The sequence below is a fragment of the Harmonia axyridis genome, chromosome 3, assembly GCF_914767665.1.
Source record: "Harmonia axyridis chromosome 3, icHarAxyr1.1, whole genome shotgun sequence".
Lineage (NCBI taxonomy): Eukaryota > Metazoa > Arthropoda > Insecta > Coleoptera > Coccinellidae > Harmonia > Harmonia axyridis.
The window spans coordinates 54,470,526-54,491,643 of record NC_059503.1 but is presented as its reverse complement, the minus strand read 5'-3'; the positions used below and the strand labels follow the sequence as shown (position 1 = coordinate 54,491,643).

The 21,118-nt window shown below is 33.2% G+C and overlaps 4 protein-coding genes and 1 long non-coding RNA gene across 7 annotated transcripts; 2 read left to right on the top strand and 3 right to left on the bottom strand.

The window, feature by feature from the left end:
• Nucleotides 1-214: 214 nt before the first annotated feature.
• On the bottom strand, nt 215-7,525 carry LOC123674664 (DNA-binding protein Ets97D). Of its 2 annotated transcripts, none has more exons than XM_045609627.1 (8): nt 7,295-7,525; nt 6,826-7,183; nt 6,559-6,724; nt 6,081-6,219; nt 5,799-5,998; nt 5,010-5,083; nt 1,143-1,296; nt 215-711 (listed from the first exon to the last, which is right to left on the bottom strand). In XM_045609627.1, the coding sequence occupies exons 1-8, from the start codon at nt 7,396-7,398 to the stop codon at nt 455-457; spliced, it is 1,452 nt and encodes a 483-aa protein (XP_045465583.1). In that variant the 5' UTR covers nt 7,399-7,525; the 3' UTR covers nt 215-454. The 2 variants fall into 2 exon arrangements, with proteins under 2 accessions (XP_045465583.1, XP_045465584.1); XM_045609628.1 differs by having other exon boundaries at nt 6,589-6,724; nt 7,295-7,523.
• A 138-nt stretch (nt 7,526-7,663) lies between these two features.
• LOC123676136 lies at nt 7,664-8,392 on the top strand. Its single transcript, XR_006746849.1, has 2 exons — nt 7,664-7,928; nt 7,988-8,392. It is a non-coding gene; the product is annotated as an uncharacterized LOC123676136 (long non-coding RNA).
• A 1,385-nt stretch (nt 8,393-9,777) lies between these two features.
• On the bottom strand, nt 9,778-10,917 carry LOC123676970 (proteasome subunit beta type-3). Its single transcript, XM_045613326.1, has 4 exons — nt 10,754-10,917; nt 10,240-10,567; nt 9,944-10,181; nt 9,778-9,888 (listed from the first exon to the last, which is right to left on the bottom strand). Exons 1-4 carry the CDS (start codon nt 10,754-10,756, stop codon nt 9,840-9,842), a joined length of 618 nt encoding a protein of 205 aa, XP_045469282.1. The 5' UTR covers nt 10,757-10,917; the 3' UTR covers nt 9,778-9,839.
• An 817-nt stretch (nt 10,918-11,734) lies between these two features.
• On the top strand, nt 11,735-18,796 carry LOC123676968 (UV excision repair protein RAD23 homolog B). Of its 2 annotated transcripts, none has more exons than XM_045613324.1 (6): nt 11,735-11,971; nt 12,029-12,107; nt 12,165-12,297; nt 12,556-12,874; nt 15,214-15,481; nt 18,124-18,796. In XM_045613324.1, exons 1-6 carry the CDS (start codon nt 11,900-11,902, stop codon nt 18,324-18,326), a joined length of 1,074 nt encoding a protein of 357 aa, XP_045469280.1. In that variant the 5' UTR covers nt 11,735-11,899; the 3' UTR covers nt 18,327-18,796. The 2 variants fall into 2 exon arrangements, with proteins under 2 accessions (XP_045469280.1, XP_045469279.1); XM_045613323.1 differs by having other exon boundaries at nt 11,736-11,971; nt 15,211-15,481.
• A 1,006-nt stretch (nt 18,797-19,802) lies between these two features.
• Nucleotides 19,803-21,015, bottom strand: LOC123676969 (elongator complex protein 5). The gene is made up of 5 exons (XM_045613325.1): nt 20,885-21,015; nt 20,521-20,835; nt 20,293-20,456; nt 20,043-20,227; nt 19,803-19,987 (listed from the first exon to the last, which is right to left on the bottom strand). Exons 1-5 carry the CDS (start codon nt 20,937-20,939, stop codon nt 19,897-19,899), a joined length of 810 nt encoding a protein of 269 aa, XP_045469281.1. The 5' UTR covers nt 20,940-21,015; the 3' UTR covers nt 19,803-19,896.
• Nucleotides 21,016-21,118: the final 103 nt, after the last annotated feature.

Below are 21,118 nucleotides of genomic sequence, written 5' to 3'. Positions count from 1 at the left end.
TACCTATCTTGAAATAGTTTATATTTCATGCAAACAGCTTATGAATAGGTAATTGACAAAATTATATCTGTTTGAAAATGTAATTCAAAAACAACTGACATTAAATTGAACTAGAAGATAGTTCAAAAATTTTCTTAGAAGAAAATTCTGTTTCTTGCTCTCGTTATTTATTTCAATTGTTGAGAGATAGTAAACAAGAATGAAAGTCATTATGTAATATTAACAAAATATATTTCATCTCTTAGATACAATACAATGGAATATAACAAGATAAATAGGCATAAAATTTGACATATTCCAGTTCTCCAAAAATGAATTATGACAAAATGAAAGAACTTTGATTAATTAAATCAATTAACAGGAATAATATCAGTTAATAACTTTAACAACATGAAACATTTCTTGGTCCCTCACAAAACTCCAATTTCAATTTTGAAAAATACCAGTATGAAACTCAATTCGTTCGTCGTGGATTGCGGTAGTTCACTAAGTTGGATAACTCAATAGCACTATATCCAAGTAGGTGCTTCAAATCACAGACAAATTTATATACAAATCTTTTCCCACTCACTTTAGATATCATATCACCATCATAATAATATCGAAGAGCTCTTGATAGTTTTTCATAGTTCATCTTTGGCTTATTTTTTCTTTCGCCCCATAATTTGGCAACACTATCTGGGTTTGTCAATTTGAATTCTCCTTCATTTCCTAGGAAAATTTATAGAATGTACTAACTATATTAAATAAACTCCATAAGTGAACGTCTATAAACAAGCAGTTTGAAAATCTAAAATAAAAAAAGGAATGCACACGGCCGAGCATGCTAATGAGATCTCAACTGATGTATTTCAATGAGTACAGGGTGTTCCATTTTTGATGCTCACTAAAAGCATCTCGAGAACTTAGACTTGGAGAAAAAATCTTCAAGGACCCCCGATCTATTTTGGAGATTTTTTGTTCGAGTCTCATAGTTTTGAGCATCGAATTTGGGACACCCTGTACGTCAATTATAAATCATCGCGAACCAAGGGCAAATCCACAGTGTTTCTACATACGCGTCCACATTGTTTTTGAAGAGCACCGCTCGGTAGTGGGTATCCGCCTTTAGGCTTAGTATGAAGTGAACAAATTTTTCTTACCTATCCATCTAATAATGTTTTTGTATTCACTGGAGGTGAGTAATTCTAGGAGAAACTGCCACAACTGTATTTGTCCATGGAATATGTTCTTGCTATGGATAGTGCTGTCAAAGTATTTGTAAATGGTTGGTATGAAGTTCTTTCCCCTAGTTATCTATATTGAATTTGAAAATAATCAAAAAAAACATACAATGAATGTTAATATTATCAATGAATTTAGTATTTGAAGATAACGTCTCGATATTCTAGGACTGCTTTTGTCCGTATAAAAAAATTAAATTTTCTTTGAACGCTTTGTTGATACTTAGATAAAGAAGGAACAACAACAATGATACAGAAGGGAAACATATTATCTAGTATGGACATCTACAGCGAATAGATGAGCAGACACTTCGAAAAAAGGTTTTGGAATGGGAACCTACATAATGCCGAAAAAGGAGGACGACCAAAGAAGTCTTGAACAAAACACAATATGCTATGAAGGCCATCAGAAATGAAACCAGTGGAATAGTAGAAAGGAAGTGGGGAGCAGTTTTTTTTCTGAAATCGTCCAAAAATTACAATCCTAAAACGAGACGATATTCTGAAACACCGCAATGTATACAGGGTGAGTCAATAGTGATTGATCGGTCGATACCTGTTGGGCTAGAAGAACGATTCAAATTTTGTCGGAATTGACAGTACTCATCGCATAAGCTTAAATTATTGACTCACCCTGTATATAGATATATGGTTGTTATTAAGATATTGGTATGTTCACTGATTAGATTTTGTTTGAGATTATTCTGGCGACTCGACTCGGAATGGGTCCCTATTCTTCCTTAAAGTGGCGCTATGCAAAGAATACGCTCTATTAGTGATGACGTCACACACCGTCATTTTGGTTCTCCTGTCAGTGTTCGGAATCCAAACAAACAAATTGTCATTCAAATTAGTAAGTTGTCGTTGAAGAAATTGGCTTATTTTGATAAATACGATTATTCAAGGAACGATTTTACTATTAATTGATAGACAGAAGGCACGAGATTAATACCAGTAAGTTCGAACTTGAAGTTCAATTAATAAACACGGCTTTTTACAAAATCTAGGGAATGATACAGGATTCAAACCTACTGGTATTTACCTCGTTCCTCATGTCTATCAATTAATACTGAAATCGTTCCTCAAATACTCTTATTTATGAAAATAAGCCAATTCCTTCAACGACGCCGTACTAATTTGAATCTGTCTCTTGTTTGAATTAATTCTTGATTAATTGATCTGATTTGTTTTCCTCTACGATTTCGTGCCAACCAATGAATGACAATTTATTTGTTTGGATTCCGAACACTGACAAGAGAACCAGAAATGGCGGTGTGTAACGTCACACTAATAGAGCGTATTAACCAATCAATGGCATCATTTCAGGATTTTCATTTGTTCTGTCAAATGTAATTTATTATTGATTTAACCTCAAAACGACATTGACAGAAAGACGACGTGAGCGCCGCCATGAGAAACGATGCGGAAATCAAGTGAAATGGGACTAAGATGCATAGAATACCTGGTGTGTGTACTGATTCAATTTTGTTTCAGACTTTTTGAGATATTCCACTTTTTGCTGTGGTGTTCTGCTTCTAAGAGTTCTATAAGGTGGAGCTCTTCAGAATTGTTCGAATTCCCGTTATCTACCTGGCACCGTTAAAAAAAGGAAATAATGAATTGAGACATTGCAAACTTCCACAATAAATTAAAATTCAGTTCATATCGAATTTTTAATGAAATAAATGGAATATGACAGATGGCTATTGGCCTATTCAGAGTAAAGAAGATTGTCACTAGCATACAATATAATAGTTATTTATAATACAAGTGCAGAAGGCATTGATATTCTTCCACGAGTTCAAAATTCAAAAACGAGCCACGAAGTGGCGAGTTTTGGAATGAACGAGTGGTAGAATGAGCCTTCTGTACGAGTATTATACATTATTTTCTCTAATTCATTGCATTTTCATTGAAATTAATGAAATATTTCCATAAATATAATTTAGTGATTTTTGCATTGAAAAATGTTGGTTGGCAGAACTGATTTCTTTAAGGCAAATTGATGAATTGACAGATAAAGCCGTGGCGGAAAGTTCGGAGTACCAACATAGAATAATAAAATATAACCATGAAAACTGTGCGTTTCTGATATATTCCCGCACGATTTTGTTCTACAAGATGTGGAAGAATGAACGGAATAACCACAGAATTAGAGAAAATATTATTATTCTATATTCAAAGGTCACGAGTCGAGAATCGCGAGAAATATCAAATATAAACGCTGTATGCGCCAACTGAAACAGACGGGAACTCTCGAAATCAAGTAGTTATAAATCTGAAAAACCTCCCGTTTTGTCTGAAAGTTTTACAGGTTTAAGTATACACACCAGCTTTTCTATGCAAATTAAAAGGGACTAATACCATCAAAATCCAAGAAAGCTGATCCCTCCAAAAGTCGTCACTTTAATCTTAAGGTTTTTCAAGAGTAAGTGAGAACACCAGTGTTTTATTCTAAAACGTTCGGCAACACTGGTTTTAGACATATTATTAGGCCAACTGAAAAGTTCCCGGTCTGATGCACAGATGGCGGTGCTAGTATTAGATCCATATGATTTTTAGTTAGTACCAACCTTCAAACGATACGTGTCAAAATGTAATAGCAGTCCGACCAATAGTTTGTGAGATATTGCGTTTTGAGTGTAGCTACTTTTTTATTTGGAAAAAGATGGAAAAAAAGAATTTCGTGTGATGATAAAATATTTCTTTTTGAAGGGAAAAAACACATTTGATGGCTTGATGAAGAGTTTCCGGGGTCTGCACCAGGCAAATCAACCATCATTGATTGGTATGCTAAGTTTAAACGTGGTGAAATGAGTACCGAAGACGGCGAACGTAGTTGACGCCCAAAAGAGGCTGTCACCGACGAAAAAATCAAAAAAGTTCACAAAATAATTTTGAATGACCGTAAAGTGAAGTTACTCGAGATAGCAGACATTGTGAAGATATCATCTGAACGTGTACATCATATTATTCACGAATATTTGTACATGAGAAAGCTGTGTGCAAAATGGGTGCCGTGTGAGTTCACAATCGATCAAAAGCAACAACGTGTTAATGATTCTGAGCAGTGTTTGAAGCTGTTTAAGTGCAATAAATCTGAATTTTTGCGTCGATATGTGACAATGAATGAAACATGGCTCCATCATTTCACTCCGGAGTCCAATCGACAGTCAACTTAGTGGACTGCACATGATCAACGGAATCCAAAGCGAGGAAAAACACAATGTCAGGTTATGGCATTAGTATTCTGAGATGAGCAAGATATAATATTCATTGATTACCTCCAAAAGGGCCAGACTATCAACAGCGATTATTATATAGCATTACTGGATCGTTTAAAGGATGAAACCGTTAAAAAACGGTACCATTTGAAGAAATAAAAGGTGCTGTTTCATCAAGACAATGCGCCGTGTCACAAATGGATAAAAAAATAGCAAAATTGTATGAATTGGGCTTCAAATTGCTTCTGCATCCACCGTATTCGCAAGATCTGGCCCCCAGCAACTTTTTCCTGTTCTCAGACCTCAAAAAAATGCTCGCTGGAAAAAAAATTTAGCGCCAATGAAGAAGTAATCGCCGAAACTGAGGCCTATTTTGAAGCGGAACACAAATCATACTACAAAAATGGTACCGAAAATTTGGAAGATCACTATAATCGCTGCATCGCCCTCAAAGGCAACTATGTTGAATAATAAAATCGAATTTTACCAAAAAAAATGTGTTTTACTATGGTAGACCGGAGACTTTTCAATCGGCCTGTTAGTTGTTATAAAACGCACTCACCTTAGTTTGCTCCATTAATTTGGGTTTTCTTTTAGGTGGTGATGACAAATCCAAATCGTCCTCTTTGATGATTGCTTTATAAAAAAATTTATTGTAGTCTTCTTGAAACAATTTTTCAAACCTGGTATTTCAATTTGTAGAAATCAACTAATACTATTTTTGTAAGAACTAGAGAATGAACTATATCAAATTGAAAAACAAATTTTAACTAATCTCCTTTGTTAAATATTTTTGTTTCTTATTGATTTTTCTGTTTTTCAGTATCAATTAGAGACCTGATGTATATTTCATTCAGTAATAGTTAACACTAACAGTTCGCAACTGATGACATACATGTCGATTTACTTCTTTACCCATTCAAAAATATGTAAATATGGGACCGCCACTTAGTTAACCTACAATTATATAGTCCTCAGCATTCTTTAGTGAGGAAAAAAGCTTGTTTTCATGAAAATAAAATAACGCAATTGGGTGAATAGGTATAGGTTTTTGGTCACAAACAGTTTTGATGCCTTCAGCATTGCTGAATGATATATGAAAAATGTGCAAAATCAGAAAACTAATTTCATGACTCCATTATCGATTTTAACATTTCAATGGTAATTCTTTTGTTATCTGAAAATATTTAACTTAAAGTGTTCTGAAAATATGAGGAATCCATTGTATACATTTTGACCTCAGATTAGGTATTTTTTTTTACAATAAGGAATGCAATTTAATTAATGTCATAGGTTCCAAAACTAATGAACCGATTTGTTAATAAAAAATTAACTTTACCGATAATCTTACCTACAACTTTCATTTTCCTCAACAGTTCCAAGTGGGTCCAGAATATGTCAGATGGATCAGATGGCACAATCTTTTGAAAGTCCTGAATCGTTAATTTATATAGTTCCTCTCCATTCATGCACCAATCTGAAAGTTTGATGTTAGGGAGGTTGAAATGACGAACTGCCCACTGAAGCCAATGCCTAACATGAATAACGCCCCTGAAAAATTAATTCTTCTAGAAGATAAACCAACAAACTGATTTCAAAAAGAGATCATAAAAAATTAAATAAAAGGCCTTACCAATCTATTGGGTCCAAAGGCATTTTCAATCTCTCCTGTTCCTTTCTGAAATTAAGGTCAACTTGCCATTGTACTATATTCTTAGATTTAGAGGAATTCTCTTCTCCTGTTTCTCTGGAGGATTTCTCTGACGAGTCATCTTAACAAGAAAGAATAATTTCAGTTTGAAGAGTTTATGAAAGACTCATTCTGTTTCAGACAATTTACTATCGTTATCATTTTATGCCAAAAAATTATAGACTTATTAGTGTGTATGGATGAAGAACAATCATAGTTGAAAACTGTACATTTAGTCTACTATCAACTATCAAAATTTCGGTAATTTAACACTGATAAAGGTCATGTAGTGCTACTGAGAACATATACTTCATATGAATTCATAAATTAGGACACCTAAACTCTACATAAGTATAGAAATCTCTTGTGTCGACCTAGCAAAAAAAAATGAATGTGAATAATCAACCCCAGTACTACTTACTCGTAATAGAATATGTATTTGTGATAATACCTGCAATGGAATCCTCTGTTGGCTTCAAGACATCAATAATATTAATTCTCTTAAGTGCAACCTGAATTTGAACATTTATCTGCACAATACCTTTTCCTTGAACACATTGTTCCACTAAATTTCTGTGACCTTCTAGCTGAAATTTTTTTTTAATTAAACGTTTTATCTCAAAATCTAGTTATTTGTTTTTGAATTTTTCATGGATAAGAAAAGAGATGCTGAAGAAAGATGACTTACTTCTTGAACTCCTTGTAAGAAAAACTTATAATTTTCTAAATTCATTTGTAATTTCTCTTCAAGTAGGCTTCTTAATTTAAATAAAGGCTCCTGAATGTCCATAAGCTGCATAATATAATGAGAGGTACTATCCCCCACCATTGTCAGTAATCCGGAATCCAGTTCGTGCATTAAATTGTTTTCAAAATCGCTTTCTAAAGTACTCATTAAACCAAGATGGGTAGCATCTTCTAATTGATCAACATCCATTTCATTAGAGTCCTCATCTTCATTGATGTGTATTGTTTGAGAATCAATATCATTGGTACTCATATCAGGGTTATATTCTAGCAAATTGCCTTCTTCGTCTATTATATAACTGAAAATATATATCATAAATACTTTACCCCGTAAATTCTAATAGTTAATGATTTCTGATGAATTAATAATTTACAATGAAGCTTCAAACAAGTAGAATCTTGTTTATTACCTTTTAGAAGGGTTAGTTTGAGATGTATATATTTTTTGACCATACTCATTCAAAGTAACTAAAAACGTTTGTGTACTGTACTGTGTAAGTCTCTGCTTATCCATTTTGAATTCCTGTGAATGAATGTTTAATATTTATAAATAATACTCAGTAATACTGCATAGGCCACAAATGAATGTAACGTTTTCGAAATCTATTTGTTTTATAAAAAAATGAACTACAGAAATCTAACCTCTTTAAAGTTTTTAGCATAGACCTAATAACGATATTAGATCTATGGTTTTTAGTTCTATTTGCATATCCGTGTGAAGTTTTCTGCCTGCCAGAGATGCCGAAGTTACCCGAACACAGATTACTAGTCATTGCCGGACGAAAGACTTGGCCCAGTGGCGTGCATTGAGGTTTTACTACAGAGTACAGATGTGAACAAATAGATGACGAACTCTCGGGATTATAGGTACATAATAGGTATAGGTAAAAACAAAAAGTGAAACCTCTAATAGACGTACTAGTCAGGATACTACTGAAGTTTGATCTGAATTCTATTGAAAATACCACCAAGAAATTTGAAGCTATTTCAAGAATTTGATAATGATTAATTGATGCTATGAAAAAGTAGTCACTCAAGTCACTGGTAATAATTTTTTTTATAAATATTCATAAAAATGTCACCTATATCAGCTTCATGTCTAGTGTTGAATCCAGGGGGTCCCCGGAGGGGTTTACCCCCCTGGAGTATGCCGGCCTGAAACCACCCCGAAGAAAAAGACTACCTCTCAAAATCAAGACGAATTTTTTATTATCCCCCTAGATGTTGAAATTGCCCCCCAGAGAAAATTGTTTGGATTTAGCACTGGTCATGTCACAAAATTTCTCATTAACCGAACTCGCAATATTTACGACATTTCTTTATATTCTTCATCAGAGTAAAATTAGGAATTATTCGTTGAAGCTTTATTGAAAAAATCTGTTATTTTTGCGTGTAGTAAATTCTTTCTGCTTTATCACAATAATATATTGTATCATTATATATTTACATTTGTATGATTATCTGATGGATGAACGAAATTATTAATTAATAACAGACCAGGAATTACAGCAAGAACTTTTTTTACGAACTAGAATGAATCGGTTTTCCCAAATTCGTTGTCCAGTGAGGTGTTCTCAGAATCTCTTTGAGCTAGAAAAAATTAATGGCTCATAAATGGGCTCGATTTTTGAGAGAATTTTAATTTGGTGAAAACCTTATATAGGTTCAACGGTTTTCAAGCTATAAGAGAAAATTGAAAAATGACGTGAAATGGAAAGTTCTCATAACTTTTTTTATTACTGGTGCTCTCAACATGAAACAAAAACATTCTATAGACACTTTTTCCGATAGAGTCCATTGATGTAATTATTTGTTTTTTATTGCAATTAGTTTCGAAATTATAATACAAATATCTGCTTTTTTAAATGTAAATCATAAAAATTTCTGTGACAAATGAAATCAGTTTTTTTTCTTCTTCAAAAAATGTATCTAACATAATATGTATAAAGATCTTATCAAATTATATAAATAATCAAAATTTTTAATTTCACATAGCAAATCAATCAATTATTGAACAAAACTCAATAAAATGAGTAAAGAAATCTTAGCAGGATACACACGTCCGAAACGCGCGCTATCATAAAGTAGTATTTCAACATTTTCAAATTGATAAATGATTTTTCAAAGTTGGGAAATATCGGTCTAAGGAACAGTTATTCTTTAAGTGTGCCAAAAAAAATCTAAAGGTGGTAAATCCGGAGGCCTTAGAGGCCACCGAATATTTTAATTATCTGAAGTTCACAGATTATTACCTGTTGATTTGCCGTGTAAAACCGAAAATTTTGATGATTTTTATAGTTTGATAAGAAATTTATGCATCATGTTATACAAGGTGTAAGTGAGTGGTAGGCCATAGCCTAGTGGTGAATGACCATCCAGGCCTCTTGAAGATTCATGAAAATTGTTCTAAATTTCAGATATCCATAATTTGGAAATCAGCAATCCGATTTTATTTAAATTTTGCGGGTGTGTCCACTTCAGTTCATACAAAACTTAAAAACATTTCATGTAATTTCAATATTTCCAGGGCAATAGTCAGATTATTGAATTTATTCCTTCAGACTTCAAAATCTATATTTTTACATGTTTTAGAAGCATGCCGTTATTGCCATGAAAAAATACATAATTCAGAGTAATGAATTAAATTTTTATTTTGAATGGCACTTATTCAACTATACTTGAATACAATTTGAGAAAACACATAATTTAAAATGAATGTGAATCTATTAGAAATTAAATTACTTGAGTACTACCTCAAATTATTTATCATTATGAAGTTGATTATAATGTGAGGACTGTTCAATGCTTCAGATGAAAGAGAGGAATTTTTTCAAAGAATGACCTTCATATTTTATCAAATGAAATGAAAACTATAAAAAATAAAACAAATGAATAAATATTTTGAATTCCTTTATTCATTAAAAAATTAATCGTGATAACCTTAAACTTAAGTATTCAATCCATTCGTGTCTTCAATTCTTTAATAGTAACTTTATCTTTTTCACTGAAAAAAAAATTTTTTTTTAAAAAATTCATCATTTGATCCATGAAATTCTTACATGATATAAACAGTTGCACCCCATCCAGAAATAGCATCCCTATCAAATGCATTCATCAGAGCTTGTGCAGTAGTCTCAAAAAGATCATCAGGACCTAAATTGGGTTCCCAAACTGATTCACACATTCCATATAATTGTGCACTAGCTGTTCCACCTACTACAAACTCTTCAGGCTTATTTATGCAACCTATCAGGTCCATATTGCAGATGAATGGCTCAAATGTTACAGGGTCTAAACCTATTACAAATTGGAACTAGATAAAGATTAACTCCTTTGATGCAGTCTTTTCTTTTACCTGCAATGATGGGTTCAACAAAGAAAGGTCCAAATCTTTTTTCATACAACATATTAGATATCATGGAAGCCATAACTTTAGGTGATATCCTTCTATTTTCTTTGAGTTCATAAATATTTTTACGAAACCTAAGTTTTTCCATAACAGTTTGCGTGTCTGTGGCTAATCCTGGTAGACCTACATAGAGGTGAGGACCCATTTCAAAGATTTTCTGGAAATTTGTACTGACGGTCTGCATTTGAATACCATAACGCTTGTCAGCTGCTATAGATACACATCCATCCCCCTTCATGGCTAGCATAGCCCCACCATTATATGCCATAATACTCTGAAATGGTATTATGACAAAATCATTATATTGTTTTTCAGGGTATTCGAAAAACAATACATTCGAATAACAAGCAAAGTAATTTAGTAATTAAAAAAGGTAAATTAGTATTTATCGCATAGTCATCTAGTTTAACCTACAGGTTTCTATGAGAACCCCGGTTTATCTAGTAAAATTTCGGCTTACCATTCTGACAAATTATTTTTTAGCAGGACTTTTTCTAAGGAAATAGATATATTAGTAAATATAACGACTTATGAACTCAGCAAAGTAGACGAAAATTTGATTTGTTGTATTACTTGCTATTTTACACCGACAACCGTAAACTGACAAGAGTGACAAGTGACTCAAGTCAATTTTCCATAGAGAAATTCTGGAAGAATAAATTTGAATTCCAAAATAAAAAGATAGGGTCTTCAACGTCGACAATTTATTTAAATACAACATAAGGGAATGCAAACTAAGAATAAAAAAATAAATTGTTCATCATAATAAACTATAAAGTTATAGATTTGTTCAAGAAAGAATTCTTCATTCGGGTCCCCATCCCATTTGTTTGTCCCATATTATAATGAAAAGAATCCATGGGGCCCACCAAGCTGGCAAAAAGAATAAAGTGAAGACTAGTGTAGTTCTGTACTGATTTCCAGCCATGTATCGTAATCCGGGTACAGTATGTCCCAACTTATATTCATGTGCGCCTGAACCTCCACTAGAATTTCTGATTGCACTTTTCAAGATATTTCGATATTCTTCTGATTCAACAATATTTTTCTTGGCAATAAGGGAATAATCACGAGTATCATTCAAAATTTGAGGTTCTGGTGATGTTTTTTTCGCCACTTTCGAAATCATCTTTTCAGAAACATTTTTATTTAATTGTTTTTTATTTAAGAGGTTTTTAAACGCTCTTGGTACAATTTTCTGGAAATTCATTCTGAAATATTTTCATAAGATATTCTATTTTTTGAAAGTACAGTTTCCCAGGAAACTGAAAACGAAATTCTAACAGAGGCGCCTATTAAGATGTCTAAAAACAGACATCTTAGCGTCTATATACCATTCAATTGTTCATTGAAATGAATAGAATTTCATAATCTAAAATGTCTAACTTATTTTAGATTTCTATCTGCTCCTTCTACTCTGTACTTTTTTATGTTGGCGGTACTTAATCGGCGTTTTCGAAAAATAATATGGCGGCTAAAAATCTCTTCAGATCTGCATTATCATCCATTCGGTCGAAAATAATCAGCTAAAAATAAACAAGTATTCCCATCAATTGTTCTAGCTTGTTTGATACTGAAATAATTATTATTTTGTTGTTTTATTTGAATGAAGATGAAGATCACTTTGAAAAATCTGCAACAACAATCATTCGTGATTGAAATGGAACCTACGATAACGGTACGTATTTTCCTCAATTTTCATCCGAAATAATATGATTTTTCCCCTTTGTCGTAGGTCAAGCAACTCAAAGAGAAAATTGAAAAGGATGCAGGTGCCGAGTATCCTTCAGAAAATCTTAAACTTATCTATGCTGGTTAGTTCTTATTTTTGATTAAGGTTCAAAGAACTGATGAATCATTTGGAATTTCAGGAAAGATTCTTAACGATGAGAGTCCTTTGTCTGAATATAACATTGATGAGAAGAAATTCATTGTAGTGATGGTCACTAAGCCAAAACCTCCAGAGAAGGCTAAAAGTGGAGATGGAAATTCTGATCAGAAAAGGTAATTTTCTTTTGTTGATCTACTTATCATTAGTTTTTTAGCCGTCTTTTCTTATTATTTTTATTTTCAGTGTTCTAAAAATTGGTACTTATATTATCATTTACTTCATCATTATATTTCGATTTTGAATAAATTAGCTTAAATTTGGTTGGTTTTTGTAATTTCTTTCGTTTTGACAAATTAGTCATTGATTGATTTTTCATAATTTACTTCAAACATTAGTATTCTGAGTATTGCCTGATGTGAGTTTCATTTTAGCTCTCAGTCATCTACCCCCCCCACAGCGGCTCCGCAGGCTCAGTCTGCCACCTCCGCAACCCCTGCGGTTGCTGCAACAGAGACACCCTCCACAGCAGCCATCACTCCAACCACTGGAGACACCACACAATTGAGTAATACAGCTGAATCTGCTCTTTTGATGGGTGATGAATATGAAAAAATGGTCAAAAACATCACAGACATGGGTTATGCTAGGGACCAGGTTGAGCAAGCTCTAAGAGCAAGCTTCAATAACCCAGATCGGGCCGTAGAGTATCTTATCAATGGGATACCTGCAAATTTGGATGAACAGGAGGCTGTAAGTGATTTCGTTTGTTTTCATATTAATGTATTTTGTAAAGTATATACCATCCACAAAAATTAAATGCTTGAGCAGGTGTTTATGAAAACATATAATCAACCCCCAAGTATTGAAGAATAAAGAAGATCATTATACAAATATATTTCAACAAGATATTGAACGACCTCATTTAGTAGAGATGAAAATTTACTTCCCACCTTGATTAGCGGAAAGTCTGCTCAAGTCCTATGATCTGAAACCAATTGATTATATTCTAAAGGGACATCTCAAAGTTTAATGCTAAGGTTCTAGGTTATATGTAAAAAAAATTAATGAACAACATGAAATTACACTTAAATGTTGAGTAATGTATGGAAATATTTCAATAAAAAATTATTCAAGCATAAAAAAAAATAATTAGTAGCCTTCTTGCTGGTTTTTAATAATTTTTTTTTTCAATTTGTTTTTTCCCTATTTTAACTGTTATTAGGTTATTCTTGAAATTTTGACAAAAATGATCGTATAGTATTTCAGTAAGAGGTTCAATTGTTGCAGAAATCTACATATCCTATTTTTTTTTTCATATTCTTTTCGAGAAAAACCCGTAAAAAAAGTTTTCATTGGCCCACTTTTGCATAAGATTTCATGATATTATAATAAAAAAATATTGATTTTTAATATTTTTACATCTGGTGCATGAATTATCTTATATCTGAGGAAAGTGAATTTTTATTATGATTTTAAAAACCTTTTTTGCATTCTTTAGTTTACAACCTTTCGTAGTAATACACTGCGCAAAAAAATTAACGCATATTATGGAAATCTCAAATTTATTGTACAACTGTAGGTGTTCTCAATGATAATTATTTTCATCAGAATTATGCATACATATGTTATCCACTTTCAACGTTTTTCTTCAATACAGATGTTTTATCCCAGCAGGAATAAAAAAAAAAGATGAGATTATCAGATTTTGAATGTATTGGCTCCATTCTGAAATCAGTTGTTCACGATCAATTTTAGTGATCAATAATTTTTCTTTTGTTTCATTTTCTATACTTGATCGCTATCCAACGCGAAACACGCATTTTGACCCAAGAGGAATGTGCCCAAGCGGTAGTTTTGCGAGAAGAAGGGTGGACATACACAAGAATTTCAGAAAGGTTTGGAGTTTCCCATACAAGTGTGTCCAGAATGTTGCAGCGATTCAGGGAGACAGGTATGAATGTCCGAAGACCAAGACAGAGTAGACCACGGGTAACAACTGCCATTCAAGAACAACGGTTTGCAACCGCTCGCCTCTTTCAAAATCAGCTTGAGCAAACTCATGGGGTGCAAATTAGCACTCAAACAAAAAGAAATCGCCTCATAGAATATGATTTAAGGCCTCGTGTCGCGGCAAGAGGCCAAGCTCTTACCCCAGCCCATCGAAGGGCGCGTTTGGATTTTGCGAGAGAGCATATCCATTGGGAAGAGGCTGATTGGGAAAGAGTTCTCTTCACAGATGAGTCTAGATTCTGCCTCTACCATTGTGATCGACGTTCCCTTGTATACAGACGTCCACATGAAAGATATGCTCAGTGCAATTTCCTGAATAATAATAATAATAATAATAAAAATATGACTACTGGTTTCGGGGGAGGATCGATTATGGTATGGGGTGGAATATCTTTGACTACTCGCACAGACCTAGTGTTCGTTGATAATGGAGCTATGAATGCTGATATGTATATAAGGAACATTCTTGAAGAGCATGTAGTGCCATTTGCCCCATACATTGGTAAAAATTTCATTTTTATGGACGACCCCATCGTGCACGCATCGTTCAGGAATACCTCAAAGAGGTTGAAGTCTCTCGAATGGAATGGCCAGCAAGAAGTCCAGATCTCAATCCGATTGAGCAGGTTTGGGACAACCTCAATAGAAGGCTGAGAAGTTCAGAAAATCATCCAGCTACTCTTAATGACTTAGGAATCCAACTCAGAGAAATCTGGGAATTATTAGATCAGAACATTTTAAGATCACTCATTTTGCTTGTGAACCGTCGTTGCCGAGATGTAATTAACGCAAGGGGTGGAAATACCAAGTATTAAATCACTTATCAGCATTCCAGTATTTTGAAAATTGTTTATTTCTCTTCTTTCACATAAGATTCGGTGAAATCCTGACTTTTTCTTCCATTTAATGTGTCTTGTTTTGTTCAAAACCTTCCCGAGAGAACATAAAAAATAAGTTATGAAGTCAATGTAGAGTTAACTTTCATTAAAATTGAGATTTTCAGAATGTGCGTTAATTTTTTTGCGCAGTGTATTTCAAATTATCGAAAAATTACGGTTACCTTATCTTTTCTCTAGCAGGTAAGTGCCGATATGTCTGGAGTAGATGAAAGACAGTCCGAAGCAGGAGACCCCCTGGCCTTCCTGAGGACCCAACCTCAGTTCCAACAGATGAGACTTGTCATTCAACAGAATCCCCAGCTGTTAAATGCGGTTCTTCAGCAGATTGGTCAAACGAATCCTGCTCTGCTTCAGCTAATATCCCAAAATCAGGAATCTTTTGTCAGGATGTTGAACGAACCAACACCAGCTCAAGGGAGTGCAGCAACACCAGCTAACACAACTACAGGTAAGGGTCGGACTTTCACAGGCTACACAGGGTGGGCCACGGTCGATGATACCATAGACTTTTACGGAAAAGGGACGGTACGAGTTTAATGAAAATTTGGTTTTTTTTTGGTAGAAACCACTGTTCTGTCGATTTGGAATATTTTCAGCGTTGCCGCTTATATAAAAAAATAATAACAACTTCGATATTTCAAATAGAACACCGTGTATATTATTACTTTTTTCGGTTTACTGTAACCTCTTGATTAATTATGTATTAACTTCCTTGTTCCTATCTCTATCAGTTTTCGAGCAATTGACTGATTTACTTCTGTTTTTGTGCAAAACATAGCTTCAATGAAACATACATCACTGCGGTACTTGAAATCCTAGAAAGCTGAAATTTTGAGTATGGATTATATTCAGAGTATCATTTACGTGTAATGAAATACGTCCCGAATCATACATTCGACGAGACATAGTAAAATGATGATAAGTGCGTTTTTCAAATGGAGTGAACTGCATATCATAAGATGTATTGGAAGAAAATGAAATGTCCTTTCAGAAGATCTAACATACACCTAAATTGTAAGGTTTCCTAATCAAAGACAAGCTTTCATCGCTATGCCAATATTAAGCTTCATTTATTTTAGATATCCGTGAAATGTCATAAGCTTCATAATTGACTATTGCAGTGATCAAATTATCATAATTTAAACGATCTAAAAAAAAGGAACACTCGAACTTACTACTTATAAAGGGTATTTCTAAATTGCAGGAATAAAGAAAGATGAGAGAATCCTTGGATAATTAAAAAAAAATTCTTATAAACATGGGTTTGCAAACGCTTTGTCCAACTAACACTTTGGGTATGGTCCGTATATCACCTTGGTTACAATGGTTAGTAAGTAGGCGGTCCGTATATATCAAATTCCTCAAAAAGCGGCGATTATTTTCTCAAACTTCTCTCACTGTCACCAGAGCAACCGTACTTTTATTCTGGTGAGGTTTGGTAACTACACCCACTCTTTTGTCATTTTATTTTTCTTATTATTGTTTTTGAACATTTCTCATGACATCTGACACTCAATCTTTTATTACTAATTTTTTCAATTAGAAAACAAATACCTTTCAGAGCAATTGAAAACTTTTAGTTGTTTACAAATTACAGGAGATTAACCATTTAACCTGCAAAATTCTGTAAAAAAAAATTTTGTTGACCAATAGCAAGTGTCGAGCGCTCCGTATATACGAAACAGGTTACCTAAAACTGCTCTGGAATTCTCGTCGATATGCAAACCATACTCATAGGAAATATTTAATGACAAAAAATATTGAGCTAACAAAATTCGAATTTCTGTTTAAATGCATAAAAACTTATTGCCGAAGCAATAAATGATGCTGGGTTATGAATAATAAACGAAAATTCATTAGAAGTGTTTCCAGTGACACACTTTCTCTATGGGTATTCCCCATCCCACAGATGAAGCATGTTTCAATATGCAAGTAGCAAGCTTGGAGATTTAGAATCAGGTGATGGATATTTACATCGGGATAGATTCTAAGTAAATATGACATGTAAACTTACTAGTAGTCAACATGTAAGAGAATACAGAATCCCTCCTAACTCAATATGCCGATGACACAAACATCTTATCCTGGAAAAAGTCAGTAGAAAATACCATAAGCAAGGCAAGTCAACATTTCATCAAGATTGAGAAATTGTTCAACACAAATCAACTCATATTAAATAAGGAGAAAAGAACAGCTATTTTTTTCAGGACAAAAAAAGGCGGAAATACCATAACAGATTACCCTTGGAAACAGCATACAACAGCTAGAAAGTTCCTCAAAATTCCTTGGAGTTTACCTGGACGAGTTCCTAGATTGGGGGAACACGTGAGGTATGCGTCGAGAAAATTAAACTCAACAACATATGCTCTAAGAAGTATATCATTCCACATCAATGAGGCAACAACAAAGACTTTCACTATGCATGCTTTGAAGCCAAATACGGTATCGTATTTTGGGGGTCCAGCTCAGATATCCAGCATATTTTTGTGATTCAAAAGCGAGCAATAAGATCCATTACAAAAATGAAAGCTAAAGAAAGTTGTAGAGGAGTCTTCAAGAAACACAAAATCCTCACAATATACGCTTTATACATCTATGAGTGCTTGATATTTGTCTCGCAAAATACCAGCGAATTCCAAACTGACAAAAGCCATTGTTATCCAACGAGAACCAACGACATCATGTACCCAATTCATAGACTTACACTCTCAGAAAAGGGAACACACTATAGATGTATCAAGTTTTTCAATAATCTACCAAACAAGCTACAAAGACTAAGATCCCACAAAACCTTCAAGCGAGAACTCAGGAAGTACCTTATTGACTTAGAACCCTATACAATACAAGAATTTCTGGATTCAAATTAAATTAAAGATCTATGTTTCTTTTGACACAATTTCATGTAACCCTTAGAAATAAAGAAGCTTATTTATTTATTTAAGAACTCGGAGGGGACTTCAACCTCAATGCCCCCTGACTGCGCTTGTGTATTAGGTAAAAAATAGATAGTTTTCTATTTGTACCTATTATAATCAGTCCTATATTATAAGTGGTATGAATTCAGACCTAAATACAGAATTGTGATTCCAGGTCCTGTGCCTCCTTTAACACAACCAGCCTCAGCTGTTCCAACATCTGGGATGATCCAGGTCACACCTCAAGATAAAGATGCCATCGAAAGGCTTAAAGCACTGGGCTTTCCTGAACATTTAGTGGTGCAGGCATACTTTGCATGCGATAAAAATGAAAATTTGGCGGCCAATTTTTTGCTGTCGCAAAATTTTGACGATTAATACATTTCACGAATATAAAATAGGCTGAAAAATCTGACAAATAATGAAGTTTTACATGGTACAAAGATTCGGAAGTTGAAAATCGTTTTCGCCAACGGTTTTGTTCATATCGTATACTTTGTACATCCCTAGTTGTTTCCCAGTTATCTGTTCATACATGGTTTTTTCCCAATTTCTCATAATGTATTTTTGCTGTAAATAAAACTAGCTGGATATTAGTATGAATATATATATTGAAGCTCATAAGTTTTTCTTTGTTGATTTTGTTTTTTTTTTTTGTAAAATAGTGCAGGCTGGATTCGAGTTTGCTATTTCAGTTTGCTTGCATGAGTATCGAGTTATTTCAAATCATAAATTTGAACTCTGAATTATTTTTGTAGATTTGTCGAAATGAAATGACTGTTTTACCAGAAAGGCTTTTCTTATGTATTGTAATTCATTTAGGATAATTATATTGATAAAATAGAAAACTAATTTTTTTTTAATCCACACTGCGTTAGCCACTTCTCCACACAAGAAACCCTGAATCATGGAGATTCATACATGTTTGAACAATATTAATGGTAGTTTTAATTTTAAAAATGCAAAATGGTTATGTTGAGAGAACTACATTTACCATTGCTCTATTTTGGAGTCCTAAGACGAAAAATGTTAATAAATAGCAAGATATCTATTAAAGTTTGTGCAGTAAAAATTCAGATTTTTGTGATAAATTTGGTGAGAGTGCTACCCAGATTCTATCCCCAAAAGCCGTACTATCAATATGATTAAAGTTTGGTACATTTGAGCCCATAAAGAATGCCTAATTCTCCATTCATGGCAACTTGTTGCTGAAGTTTATCATTTTTTGATGTTTGCTAAGATGCTAGCCAAACTGCTACCTTAAGAGGTAATGGTACCACGTGCGTTTCACCGCAACTACCAAAGTTTACCTATTCAGCTCCCCCCAGCCCAGAAGTGAACACTACAGAATGCAAAACATGTATATTTAGTAATCACGGTTTTCTACCGAGAGATGGTAAAATTGAAGGCATCTCTTTGAAAAATGTTGATACTAACATAGGGGAAATATTCATTAACAAAAAACCAACAATTTTAAACCTGTACAAAAAATTTAATTCATTTTGGATTGATAGGAGAAAAATAAACATTTGTCCTTTCCCTTCATATTACTCTCATAATTATATCCCTGTACTTTCATTTATTGGGATCTTTTTTCTAGTTTGCTGACTAAATTTTTTCAGTCAGCTCCAGCCATTTTTCCTAAATTTACAAATCCTGAAAGATATTCCTGGATTCTTATAATTCATTTTTCGCCATTATTAACAAAATGATCTGTGGAACAGATCTATCAATCTTTTTATAAATGACATCTATTCTGCCGTACTAACATTGTAAGTATTACCCAGGATTGATAAAATTGTTGAAAATGAAACATTTGGGCAAAATGATAAAGTGTAAATAAAAATTCGTCCATGATCAATATCACAGTTGCTTCAGTATAATTAATACAGAAATCAAATATAAGTTCTCTTCTTATATAAACTATATTTAAACCCAAAATATATCTTTATAAATCTAAATCATCATCTGGATCTTCTTCGTCCCAATCATCTTCATCGTCGAAGTTATAAATTATACCCTCAGCAGATTCTGAGTCTCTGAAAAATTAAATTAGATTTTTATTTGGTTAGGATAAATGGCTCAATTTCTTACTTTGGTAGATACGGTAATGTCAGTTCATCTCGTGCTTTTTTATCAGCTTCGGACAGTCCAATTTTGAAAGTCGAGAGGTTTTCGGGAGAAACTTCATTTATTTTCTCTAATATTAATTCTTGGACATCTTGTTTTTTTAAAACTTCAGTTACAAATTGACCCTGTTCAAACTTATATGCTTCTATCTAGAAAGTATGAAGTAGTTTTGAATGATCACCATAAACTTAAGAATGAAATAATATATGTTTACCTGTTTAAAAACTCTCCCTCTTATTTTTTTGTATGTATAATTAACCCTCGAGATCCTAGGATCAAAGGTTAAACTCAAGGTTGCTAAATGTTCCAAATATTTCGCCGTTTTCTTACTATTTTTCAATAAGTCAATGTGTAATATTGTTATTATTTGTTGGCCATCTTAAAAATAATACACATTAAAAATTACATCTACTGTAATACTATTTATGACTAATTTCAATACCTTTCATTTCCCTTATTAATGAATTTAGTAATTTGCAAGTTTCATCAAAACCATATAAGTATATAAGATGAACTAAAGAATCTATAATAATGACACTATCGTGTGTTAACTCCTTTTCGAATGTTTTTTTAATATCATCCAATGTTATCTCCTTACTCTTTGTGAAATCATAACTTATAATGTTGTGAGAAGTCAACACATCACTTATCTTGGTGAAATTTCCCTCAAATACAAAACATTTCACTTTGTTATTCAATTTTTGATGGTGTTCATTGAGGTTATAAACAAGAGGTAGACCTTTTTCTTGAAGACAATCTGAAAAGTACGGTATAAACAAAATCATTGAAGTTTTATGTATACTCACCATTGATTAGAATGAATTTTGAAGGTGGGGTTGCTTTTAAATATGAATTTAACATTTTTGTTAAACAACAACGAACAAATTTGTTTAACCTAACCTACAATGTACAATGTTATTGTGATCCTTTCAATCATAGACCAACAAAGCACAGGCCATAGATTATGGCAAAATAAAATTTTGCCGTTCCCCCTGTACCCTCGCATTGACTCTTTTTTCCTATTAAATTGATATGTTTTG

Bases quoted from the DNA above. Each gene is read 5' to 3' on its own strand.
- LOC123676969 (XM_045613325.1), bottom strand. From the start codon at position 20,939: ATGTTAAATTCATATTTAAAAGCAACCCCACCTTCAAAATTCATTCTA. The intron at 20,457-20,520 runs GTATTGAAATTA...ATTATTTTTAAG, and splicing joins ATTAATAAGGGAAATGAAAG to ATGGCCAACAAATAATAACA. The intron at 19,988-20,042 runs GTAAGAAATTGA...TTAATTTTTCAG, and splicing joins ACATTACCGTATCTACCAAA to AGACTCAGAATCTGCTGAGG.
- LOC123676970 (XM_045613326.1), bottom strand. The intron at 10,182-10,239 runs GTAAAAGAAAAG...AATTTGTAATAG, and splicing joins TGTTGAACCCATCATTGCAG to GTTTAGACCCTGTAACATTT. The intron at 9,889-9,943 runs GTAAGAATTTCA...TTTTTTTTTCAG, and splicing joins GGTGCAACTGTTTATATCAT to TGAAAAAGATAAAGTTACTA.
- LOC123676968 (XM_045613323.1), top strand. From the start codon at position 11,900: ATGAAGATGAAGATCACTTTGAAAAATCTGCAACAACAATCATTCGTG. The intron at 12,875-15,210 runs GTAAGTGATTTC...TCTTTTCTCTAG, and splicing joins ATTTGGATGAACAGGAGGCT to CAGGTAAGTGCCGATATGTC. The intron at 15,482-18,123 runs GTAAGGGTCGGA...TTGTGATTCCAG, and splicing joins ACCAGCTAACACAACTACAG to GTCCTGTGCCTCCTTTAACA.
- LOC123674664 (XM_045609627.1), bottom strand. From the start codon at position 7,398: ATGGATAAGCAGAGACTTACACAGTACAGTACACAAACGTTTTTAGTT. The intron at 7,184-7,294 runs GTAATAAACAAG...ATATATTTTCAG, and splicing joins CAAACTAACCCTTCTAAAAG to TTATATAATAGACGAAGAAG. The intron at 1,297-5,009 runs GTGAGTGCGTTT...AATTCAATATAG, and splicing joins AATTAATGGAGCAAACTAAG to ATAACTAGGGGAAAGAACTT.